The following is a 12,504-nucleotide window of genomic DNA, read 5'->3' as shown; positions in this document are numbered from 1 at the left end:
TGATGCATACTTTTCAGTTCAATAGGGGGATAGATCACTTGGATGAAGCGATTCTCTCTTTACCACAGGATAAGAAACTAAGAATAACTGAGGCATTTCTTAAAAGGTGGTTATCCTAAAGTGAATTATCAAAGAAATGCTTGAATTTTTGCCGAACATGTGGTCAGAATCACCTTGCGCTACCCAAACTTTCCTGGTAAAGTGAACCCAACGGTGATCTACAAGTAGTCAGGATCAATGAACACTAGCTCTGTTCAGTGCTGGCAGTTTCGACTTGAAAAGTTGGCATCCAAAGGAGAAAGTTGTGAAATCAAATCTTGTCATATTCAGGTGGGTGTGCATAGGATTAGGTGGTCCGTGGCCCTACTAGCGGCCAATAGGATGACCAGTGGCACACAATAGGATAAAGTAACAGAAAAAAAAAAAGAAGTCTAGTCCTGTTCAGCAACCCATGAGAGGAGAGGAATTACCTCCCCACATGGGATCCAGCCCTCCATCGAAGCCCTTTGACTTGTGATAAGAGGAGGATTTGACTTGTGTTGAAGGAGGATAGAGGGGGAGCGGGGGTTCTGGATTCTCTCCAACATGGGTGGGTGAGTACCCCTATATGGAATCTAGACCCTTGTGAAACCTAAAAAATTCATCTCTTGTTGTGACAAGTGACACCCATGTGTTGCCCTCTATTGACCCGGCATGCGCAATTTGGAAGTCTTTTTTCCCATAACAGGTTAAACATGTGGTAGAAAAATTATAATTGAACCTGATCCTCCTAATTACAGAGTAGAGGTCTCTACGAATGATCAAATAGGGGTGTCAATCGGTTAGTTCAGTCCAATTTTGGCCAGGCTAAATTGGTTTCAAGGTGGGAATGGACGAATCTGAAACCAAATTAATAAAGAATGTTTGATTTCGGTTTAAAGCTGATTTGGGTTTTGTATTATTTTTGTTTTCTCTTATTGATTGTCATCGGTTTGATATCTGGTTTAATTAAGTTCGGTTTTTTCATGTATATATATATATACATACACAACACATCTCAGCCTTATCCCAATTAAATGGGGTCGACTATATAGATCCGTGTAAAAAAAAAAAAAAAAGTCTGGGACATCCCACTCATGAACAATTGACAAATTGGATCTTAACCCTCCAAGCAGCTCTGTTAGATACCATACTTGGGTGAAGACTTAACTTTTGCATGTCTCTTCTTACTAACTCCTCAATAGTCATTTTTGGCCTGCCCCTAGTCCTTTTTGCTCTATTCATCTGCATTTGATCACTCATTCGTATTGGTGCATCCAAATGCCTCCTATGAACATGCCCATACCATCGTAACCTATATTCTCTGAACTTATCCTGAATTGGAGCAATTCCCAAATCGATTCTAACCCTGTCGTTTCTTACTCTATCTCTCAGTGTTTTGCTACACATCTATCTCAACATCATCATCTCAACCACACTCAACTTATCTATGTTACGTTTATTTACTGTCCAGCATTCTGCACCATACATCATAGCTTGTCTTATGACTCTCTTGTAGAATTTTTCCTCAAGCTTTAGAGGAATATGTCAATCACATAACACTCTAGACTCCCCTCTCTATTTCATCCATCATACTTTAATTCTGTGGGAAACATCATCATCAATCTCACATTCTTTGTTTAAGGTAGAGCTCAAATATCTGAAACAATCGCTTTGCGAGATCTTATATATATATATATATATATATATATATAAATATACACATGTGATTATGAAAAAAAAAATTCATATTTTAATTTCTTTCGATTGGTTTCTTATCGATTTTGGTTTGGTTTTGGTCCGACTTTCTATGTTTGGTGTGGTTCTTTATCAATCTAGTGCGGTTTTCAGCCGGTTCCATAGTATCCCATACCGAAAATGACTAGTTCGAGTTCAGTTAGGACTATAGAAATAGATGACTACTAGTTCGAGCACGGTTAGGATTATAGAAATAGAAATCCCATTTCGATACCTATGTACGCAACCCCATTGGTCAGAAACTGGCGTGAAGACCACGATACCAGGTACCGTTCCTCATAGAGCAGTAACCTTTTTCTAGCTCCTCGGCTTCAGTCGAATCGAAGCTCCTGCCTGTTCGTCTCGTTCGTGGAGGAGTTCCTGCCCTTTTGGCCTTCGTTTCAGTCTCGTCTGGCAAGCTATAGCAACTATTCATTCCAGAAAGAATCCATGAACACGAACATGGACACCTGGGTTGAAATCGGGATCAGGGGATGTGGTCATCAACCCGTGAAAGATAAAACGCTTGGAGAGCTTTCCCGAAAAATTAGCTTTAATCCATTTCAATGGCCAAACCCAGTACAAGTTATTGGACGATTGGGGTTGTTCTTCTAATCCAACCACCATTGTTCACCAATTCGTCTATTCTCACCCAGAGAAGAAGTTCACAATCGATGTTCGAGAATGTTTGATCCCTGAAGTTAGTCAGAAACTTACCCTTCGCATGATTTCATCAATGGGTATTTTTTCTCCATCTCAGGTTAATATCATCACAGAACGTTTGTCTCCATATATTCCAAGTCTGGCCAGATTCGGATGGCGGAAGTCTCTGTGTTTAGTTATCTTCATAGATATAAAGCTTAAGGCCACAAGACCCATTCGAAGAAGATTCACAGGAAATTTTGATACTGAAATTATTTCTGGGGGTTTTGTTACTTTTCCTGCCTGGAAATATTATCCAGTCGTGGCTCTGCACAGTGGGATATATGTTAAAGAAACAGGGGAAGAAGAAGAAGAACAATGTAGCATCTGTTTGGAGGACTTCGAAAGAGGAGAGAAAGTTACGAAGTTGAAGGGCCTTTTGATAACGTTTCTGTTTCAAGAAACGGCATAAACAGAAATTGTTGTTTCTGTGTTGTTTTTGGAAACAAAAACAGGTAAAAAAGGTGTTTGATAATTCTTGTTTCTGGAAACAGAAACAGATAAGAAGGGTTTTAGAGGGTGAGTCTCTTTGTTCTTCCTTTCTTCCTTTCTTCCTTTCTCGTATCCGTTGAAAAACCTCTTACGGCTTTCATGGCTTCGAGCGACTCTCCTAGTCCTCTCCCTGCTCCTTCTTCAACATCATCTAGGGTTAGCTCAGGAATCGTTGGAAAGGCAGTTGATGCGCTTCTGAAATGGAATGAATCAAAGAAAAAAAAAAATGGAGAAAGCCCAGTTGTTAGAGCAAGATGACTTCCTCCATCTCATTCTAACCCTAAAGAAGATCCTTGCAAATGGTCGCACAAATCCTTACAAGATCCCTCTATCACACCCTCTCCACTCCCCAGAAGAGGAACTCTGTCTCATCATCGACGATCGCTCCAAAAATCATCTCACCTCTGAAGCCGCCAAAAAGAAAATCCAGGCCGACGGAATCCCCATCTCGAAGGTCCTCAAGCTTTCTAAGCTTAAGACAGATTATCGCCCATTCGAGGCCAAGCGCAAGCTCTGTAGCTCCTATGATCTCTCCTTCCAAAGCTATTGGGGAAAGAGTTCTTCAAGAAAAAGAAGATTCTCATACCAGTCGATTTAACCCACCAGAACTGGAAGCAGCAGATTGAGTATGCTGAATCGACAGGGAAAAAGCGGAAGAAAGTGCATCGGGTGAAGGAGGAAGGGGGGTTGGTTCGTAGTTGCAGAGCTCCCTTCGAATGAACAACATAAATTCATGTTGGTTCGTAGTTCGATTTTTTGTACCCATTTTTTGTTTCGAGAAACGAGCGAAACAAGTAAAACTTGTTTTGTCATTCATGTTTCTTGAAGCATAAATTGTTATAAATTTCAATTTATGTTTCAAGAAACAAGTGGAACAGAACACTTTTACCAAACGGTATTTATGCCGTTTCTTTGTTTTTTAGAACAAGAAAACACAAAAACACGTTTCTGGTAACATTATCAAACGGGCCCGAAGTGTTCGCATATTTTCCACACTAACTGCATCGCTTGGTAGTTGGAGTCCAAGAACTCATGTCCGATCTGTCGCTTAGAGAATCCCGAAAGAGAAAGCTTGGTTTTTCAATTTTCAGATCTCATATGAGAATTCAATTATTTTTTTCTTCAACCCCACAAATTAAAAATGGGTTGTTTGATACAGATGATATTTGATGTAAAAAATGATTTTTTTTTTATTTGATATGAATAATACTAGTCCAATTCACTGTGGATCAAATTAGTTTGAGTTAAATTATTTTTATTTGTTAAAAAAATAATACTTGATATCAAAGATGATTTTAAAATAAAAGAATGGGTGCAAGGATGAGAGCACAGTTGGCATCTTCGTGATCCATAGGATTCTTTTGCCCTAGGAAAATGTAAGAAATATTTGATATCTCATTTTGATCATATGTTTAGTTAGTTATTTATGGAAAACCATTGAAGAGATATCATATAGTTTTGCCCTTAAAGATATTGATTTGGTGTCGGCCGATCCTAGATTCATTTCTAAAACAACATAAGCTTGATTAAAACCATTGTTACAACATAATTTTGGTTTAATATTTAACATTTACCCTTCGAAATAAACTAAAACGAAGTCACATTGGTGTCATTGATTTTTAGTCAGAATATAGCATTTTGAGAAGGTTTGGCAATAGATTAACTGAGTCATCAATTTTGTTTTTTCAAATTTTGTCATGTTCGATTTTTTTTGTATAGATGTTTGATTTACTTTCAGTGTATGACTATGAACGGTGTGAGAGTCAAAAGTGGTTTTGTTAGCAATTATATTTGTGTAAGCATGAAGGGACTTAAAATTAAATTTAAAATAAAAATAAAATGTTTGTAATAATTGTAATTTAATCCACTTAAAAATCTATTTAAGAGATTTAATTGTAAAAAAAATGGTCCTTCTGTGGAGATGGTTTGGCTGGGTCCTAGAATTTTTTTTGGGAGTCTCAAATCCTGTTAACTTGGCTTCCATGACTTTAATCACCCCTAGCACAGGTTTTTCGGTGAGCCCAAATCACTTCTTGGATATTTTGTTGATGATCTTTTAATCATGTTGGGCCCTAATAAACCAGATGTGAACCAATACAAAATCTGATTCTAACCCGGGCTTGGCTCTAGGTAATTAGACCAGAGGTTTGATTCCATCATATCAATGGGGTTTCGTTGTTGCCTCTGCTGCTCATGGGTACCATGCTTGGAGGGTAAATTCCATTTTACTTGGTTCGTCGAAGCACATGAGAAAGCCCACTATGAACTTTTATCATAACTTCTTATATGAACCTCACAAACCGCCTTCTTACTCCTTTGGGGTCAGTCTCACGATTTCTATAATTTCACGGGAGTTTGCGTTTGACATGACTCGTATGTGTGTGTGTAAAGGTATACATGTGTGTCTAAGGGATTGGTTAGGCCAAAGCTCTGGAGTATGGACATCCTTGTCACCAAAAAAGAAAAAAAAAAACACATTTTTTTCATTAGTTTTTCTCACCTCCAAAAAATGATAAAGAAAGGCAATTCTATAGTAGTAGGTGTATCCTACACCTCATACTCAAAACCCCTTCCCCATGTATAATCTAGGGGAGAAAGAATGCTCTCAGGTTGTGTAAGAATCAATAGTGCCTCATTTTTCATGGGAGAGGAAGAAGTAGACACATGGAGGTACTAGTATACACCACGCAATGGGAGAGGGAACTCAATCCTTTTTATTTAGTTGGGAATTGTTGAACGGTTGCATAATAAAAGAATAAAAACTAAACGCTCACACGGAAGAACTATGAATTGCTATTATGTGAAACATGAAAGATTGTTTCGTCACCCACAAAGTCTTCAATGATACACTAGCAAAAAAGAATAGTAGACTCTTTCCAGTTCCAAAAACCGCCAACCTAATTCTCCGCTCAATGACACCACATTAATAGAATCATCAACATGTGTGAGATTTCCACCTTTTATTAGGGGTGGGATGGTTTTTTCACCTCTTGTTATATCTGGTCTTAAAAGCCCCACTACCTTTTAGGCTTATTTCTCTCTAAAATAATAATACTAATAACAAAAAAAGAACACTATTGTGTGTCTACGCCTAGACACAATAAATGCAGAAAGACCGTACTACCTCTGCACATAAGATGCTCCTGCATACGTACACCAGCAGCATTCTCTTACCAACACATGACAACAAACTTATACGTGGAGCTGATCCTCATGATTAGAGAGTAGTGGTTCTATGAATGGTTAGATAAGGGTGCTAATTGTTCGGCTTGATCTAGTTTCAGTCAAGCTACTTAAATCGGTTCTAAGCCAAATGGGTGAATCCGAAATTAAAGCAGCTTAATAATTGAAGGTTCATTTCAATTTCAATCATAGGGTTCGTTTTATTTCGGTTTCATATGTGTCACGTAGATATATCTACATGATTATGGAGAAACACATATTTTTATACTTTTCGTGTTGGTAATTGGTATTGGTTTCGTCCGATTTTCTATATTTAGGTATTTTTTTATCTTTCAAGTGTAATCCGATTTTTCAGCCGGTTCCATAATTATCCCCAATCGAAATTGGTCTAATAAGAAATCAGTTCCATTTGATTTAGCCTTTTTCGTTTAGATCGGTTGACCCACTCGATTTACGGTTTGACACCAATCACTAGTCGTCTGAGTCCGTTCAGGATAGTAGCAAATAGAAATCCTCAACTAAGGAAACTTAAGATGTATTTGGTAGTCATTCAGTTTCAGAAATGATGTTTCGTGTGAAAAATAAAATTTTCAGTTTTTATGTCAAAATGCTATTTAAAAAAAATAATCAATAAATAAATAAAAAGGTGTTTGGTGAACTTGTTTCAGAAACGGTTACCCTAATTACTCACATTTTTTGTATTTGGAATGAAACCGAGGCTCCATCATTTTGCCTTTCTAATATATATATATATATATATATATTTTTTTTTTCAAAAAAACTGTAAAATACTAATTTCACACCAAACGTTTTATTCAATATATTTTTTTTCATAAAACAGAAAAATAACAAAAATGTTTTTTTAAATAACTACCAAACGCAGTCGTAGAACTTTCCTTATGTACGGATGGCTGGATACCTATGCTCGCTCCCCATTGGCTCAGGAGTTCGCTGGCGTCAAGATAACGCGAACAGGTTGCGTTTCTCAGACTTACCCTTACTTATACGATTTCTTTATAGCTCCTCTCCTTCTTCTTCAGGCGAAGCTCCTCTTCGTCCTCCTGGCCTATTTGGTTTGGTTGATGATCGATACTCGATAGTGTTTCTTTCTGTTCCTCTTGTTAGTGGAGGAGTTCCTTCTCCTAGCCCTTCGTTCCAGTTTCGTTTCAAGAAAGAATCGATGAACACGAACACGAACACGTGGGTGAAAATTGGGATTAGGGGATGTGGTCATCAACCCGCGAAAGATAAACGATTGGAGAGTTTTTCAGAAAAAATAGCTTTGATCCATTTCACTGGCCAAACCCATTGCAAGTTATTAGACGATTCAAGGGCTTCTTCTCATCCAACCATTGTCGATCAATTCGCCTATTCCCATCCAGAGAAGAAGTTCACCACTGATGTTCAAGAATGGTTATTGATCCCTGAAATTAGTCAGAATCTTACCCTTCGCATGATTACATCAATGGACATTTTTTCTCCAACCCAGATTGAGTTCATCAAAGAACGTTTGTCTCCTTGTATTCCAAAGCTGATCAGATATGGATCGCGTAAGTCTCTGTGTTTAGCTATCTTTATAGATATAAATCTTACGGAGACAAGACCCATTCGAACAAGATTCACAGGAAATTCTGATTCTGAAGTTATTTTTGGGGGTTCTGTTACGTTTCCTCCCTGGAGCTCAAATCCTGTCGCGGCTCTGCACAGTGGGATTTATATCAACCACAGAGAAGAACAATGTAGCATTTGCTTGTGCGATTTCGAAAGAGGAGAGAAGGTTACGCAGTTGAAGTGTTCGCATATTTTCCACACTGAATGCATCGGTCGGTGGTTGGAGTCCAAGAATTTATGTCCTCTCTGTCGCTTAAAGAAGCCCAGAAGAGAATGTTTGATTCTTAATTGTTCAGATTTGATGTGAGACTTCAATCAATTTTTTTTTCTCTAACCCACAAAAGGGGGTGACAGTTCAATCATTTTTTTCTTCTTTGACCTTTGATGTAAATCTTTGATATCTCATGGATCTATCAATCTTATTCTTGTCCTTGGCTTTTTATTTTGATCAGTATGTTTAGTAAGTGATAGTCCATGAGAAACCAGGAAATATCAATCAAGATCCTCTCCAACCTTTGGGACGCCCAACCAAGCATTCAAGATGGTTTTGCCTTGAAAGATATTCCTATTGGATTGTAATTTGATAACAATACCTTTTGTCTATACCATTTTTATACTATTCATATCAATCTGGTATTGATCAGGTATCGATATTGATCTTGAATACCAGTATACATCCGCTGATCCAAGACCTATACCTTAAACAGTGATTGCAACATAATTTTGATTAAGCATTTAACCCTTGCCCTTTGAGATAAATTATGTTGAGTAATCTAAATGATGCAGCTGTGCTAGCTTGGTTGGACAAACATCATCCAATTTGAAAGCGAATGCAAAGGAGAACCATACCTAAATTGGGCCATCAAAGCATCAGCCTCTCAAAAAGGATATTTTTGTCTTTAAAGAATGCGGACAAAAGCATGTTTTGGAGAGATACCCTGTCTCTATGATATTTCTATTCAGTCAGAGTATAATAATCAAGCTTAAGGCTTAGTGGCTTTCGAATGATACCCTACGAAATTAGGGATTGGTATTGTAATTAACTAAAGCTAAGGTACGTTGGTGCCATTAATAGGTAGATATGGAGTCAATGCAATTTTTTCAAAATTTTCATATTTGATTTTGGGGGTGAGTTTTTTGTCATGGAGTGTGGCCCCATTCTCTAGGGGCCAATTGGAGAGCACATAAAAGCATCAACAAATGTATGATTTTCGATTTTCATTGGGGTAGGGCTATCATTTTACCCTCTCTTGATAGGGTCCTTTTCCCTTGATTTAGTTTCAAGTTTTGACTATGAACCATAAAAAGTCAAAACTGGTTTTGTTAGCAACTATAATTGCGTAAGCACGAAGGGATGTGAAATTAAACTTAAAACGAAAAATAAATATTTTGCAATAATAACAATAGGTAACAATAATAATAATGTAATTTACTTAAATTCTTTGATTATTTGGTGATTATAATTTTCAGATGGGGAAAAGAATTCTGATTGGATGCATGTGCTTGCACTTCCACTGTCCCACATGACCAAGCATCATTCTTTCTCCCCTCTTTTTTTCTTGTCAAATTACCAAAATTTCCTTAAACCCTACTCTTGGTTCTAACTCCTAGGTATGGTTCTGGCTTTTGTGCGATTCTAACCTTCAATCCTACACTGTAAACCACACTAGTAAAATGTTGAACATCCAAGTCAGAAGATTGTGTTTAGTATACATTTTTAGAATAGACACTAGGTCTAGAATGCATTTTGAAACCAAAAAATAAAGAAGAATAGGATTTCAAAATGTGTTATAGACCTCAAATATTTTCTGAGAATGCATCCAGAAAAGAACACACCACAAGTCTAATCACCTTAGCCATAGCTAGCCTCTGTTCTAATATATTGAATATATAATATTTAGATTTAAAAATTATAAATTCGTTTTTATATTAAGCCAAGGCCAGGCCTGAGTTGAAGTATCCATGTACCATAACAACAAATAATGTAAATCTAGAACTTATTCTCCCACTTGAATTAGAATTAAAGGTCAAATTTTTTACAATCTTGCCTCAGAGAGAGAAATATTGCCATCAGATTTTGAATATGAAAAGCCCTCAAATTGAGGAGAAAACCTAAGAATAAAAAAATTCACTGTAGCTGATTAGAGTTAGACATCATAAAGATCTCAATGTCATTGTTCTTGTGGGAACAAGCATCATCCCTGAAGAACATTAATTGCAAAACAGAGCTTCTTCCCTCCTCCATTTTGTAAACTTCTGAAGGACCAGATCTGGACTGTATCACCCTCTAGTAAATTTTTGTCCACCACCAACTTGGCCCAGTTTCTGATCAATACATAAATGCCAGTTTTGTTCATCATCCATTTCTTAAAGTTGAAGCTCCACAATTCAGGCTTTTGGGCTCCCATTACCAAAACCAGAGCATCTACAGGTATCTCACTGTATGATGCTTGCCTTCTCTCTGCATCACTTAAGAACTTTTCAACCTTTACTCGGCTTTCTGGTATGGATAGACGACCATGACCCGAACTCGCATCAGTAGCTGTTAGTGTCTTCTCCATTACCAACACCACATCCTCACCTCTATGTTTAGTGATTATTGCATGCAGAAGCTCACTAGGCATTGTTGCTGATGTAGGCTGTAGTCTGGTACTGTCATCCTCCTCCATTTGGTTTGGAGGAATACTATCTCCTTTCTTCCTCTTTTTGTTTTGCTCCTCATCAATTTTAAGCAATTGATGTCTTTTCCTTGTTATCCATTCCTTCATTTCCTCTTGATTATTGAAAACAGAATCAGAGTTTATGCCAAGGGAATCAAACTCCATAGCTACCATCTCCTTCAGAACGTCCCTGTGATTTTTGAACTCCATTTTAAGCAAGCGTTCCATCTTTTGTTGGCGAATATGATTCTCCTCCTCCCCAGATTTTCCAAGTTTTAGTTTGATGGACAGCACCATCTTGAGAGATTAGAGGTTTTGCAACTGTAGGAATGAGCCAGAAGCACAAGATTTAGAGAGCAAATTCAAAAATTAGAAAGTAAGACCCGTCAGAGAGAGAGTCTTGTGAATAAATAGTTAACCAGAATGAGTTTCCCATTCTGGGCATTTCTCAATCAGATTTGAAACTTCGAATCTTCTTCTTGAAAAGTTGCTTTTATATTTTATCTTTCTGGGAAAGCAGAACTACCGTGTACAACTTGTAATTACAACATTACATTGTAAGTAGTAGTCCAGAAGAATCTCAAGCATTTCATTAAGAACATTTACCTAGCAAGAAGAAGAAGAAGACAACAAAGAACTCTGATGTGAAGAATGGGCCAATTAATCTCTGGTAGTTCTATATAAAAAATAAAATTAAAAATGAAGAGGCTGCTATACAGCACAGTGTTTCAAGAATCGGAATCGAATTGGTGGAACCAGCGGAACCTGCTCCCGATTCTGTCCAATCCGGAGTGGCCAATCCATGTTGGGTTTCTGAGGTTCAGACTGTTTATAACCCATTCGGAATAAATCAAAATCGGAATTGGTTGAACCATTGGGATCCCCTGCTACTAAATTGCAAATCAGAAATCCTTATCAATTCTGGGTTTATAGCAACAGTTAACTGGCTATACTGAGAACTCTGCTCTGGTTGCTTCCAAACTTGTTTGGTTTGTAGATTTGGGTTAATTTTCATCTTCTCTCCTCTGCAGGTTTCCCAAGTTTTGATCTAATGCAGAGCACCATCTTGAGAGCTCAGAGGTTTTGTAACTGAAGAACCCACAAGTACCAAGTTATGGATTTGACAGAGATTACAAGAACAGAGATTACAAACAGAGAAGAGAAAATGATCAAAAGCAATATTCATTCTATAATCATCAACTTTAAAGTGAAAGAATTAATACTCTTCCCGTTTTTTGTTAAATCATTACAGAATTCTCGGTACTGGAGAAATGAAGAACTAAAAACTAAACTAGATAGAAAGTTACAGAGACAACTGAGAAATTAAGAGTGAAATGGAACAACAGAATACCCATTAATTAAAGATTCGAGATTGAACACACAGCATGTAAGGTTTACTGGGTTTCCACAGCAATGGAACAAAAAGAACAAGTAATGGAGATCGAAGCATATAATAATACCTTGTGTTGTAACTTCAGAGACAGGAAGGAAATCCAGTCCTTCTGTTGTGGGAATCGAGAGAGGAATTCCTTCTTTTCTTTCTCTTCAGCCTTTTGTTCTTTGAGAGTTAAATGTAGAAGCAAGCAATACCTTTCTTATAACTTTTTAAAGAGAGAGAAAGAAGGGGGGGGGGGGAGTCCTTCGTTTCTTTGTCTCTAACGGTTAAGGAGACGAAGAAAATGGAAGGTAAATTGGCTTGATGGCCAAGACATCAAAATAAAGGAAGTAAGAGATTCAATAAGGAAACGACACTGATCAGTGTTAATAAAAGGAAACTCAAGTAGAGAAAGTACTCGATTACATAATATCTCAGAATCCCTCTTTACATTGGACCCATATAGGGATCCGTAGTGGGCCCATCTATCTATATAATCTTTGCCTAAGACAACGTGCGTAAATTTCCGAATCTCGTGGATTTGGGGTTTTAAAAGTAAGTGTGTTGTTTGAAGGGCAACACCAACTAGGCAACTACCCAATTAGAGGTGAAGGCATGTTGGTTTGTTAAAGGCTGCTTAAGATATCCAAAGTGAGGGCCCCATTGGCTTGTAAATACCCGGTCTAGCCGGTTTAAGCCACCTGCCGGTCGATGTAGCTGAGACCT

General features: G+C 37.6%; 1 protein-coding gene across 1 annotated transcript; it reads right to left on the bottom strand.

Moving 5' to 3' along the window:
* Positions 1–9,885: 9,885 nt before the first annotated feature.
* On the bottom strand, positions 9,886–10,712 carry LOC122059191 (putative B3 domain-containing protein At2g27410). Its single transcript, XM_042621875.1, has one exon. The coding sequence runs from the start codon at positions 10,698–10,700 to the stop codon at positions 9,939–9,941; it is 762 nt and encodes a 253-aa protein (XP_042477809.1). The 5' UTR covers positions 10,701–10,712; the 3' UTR covers positions 9,886–9,938.
* Positions 10,713–12,504: the final 1,792 nt, after the last annotated feature.

This window comes from Macadamia integrifolia, chromosome 13, assembly GCF_013358625.1.
Source record: "Macadamia integrifolia cultivar HAES 741 chromosome 13, SCU_Mint_v3, whole genome shotgun sequence".
In the NCBI taxonomy this organism is placed as follows: Eukaryota; Viridiplantae; Streptophyta; class Magnoliopsida; order Proteales; family Proteaceae; genus Macadamia; species Macadamia integrifolia.
Note: the sequence above shows the minus strand (reverse complement) of the source record. Positions and strands in the feature narration are given on the sequence as shown.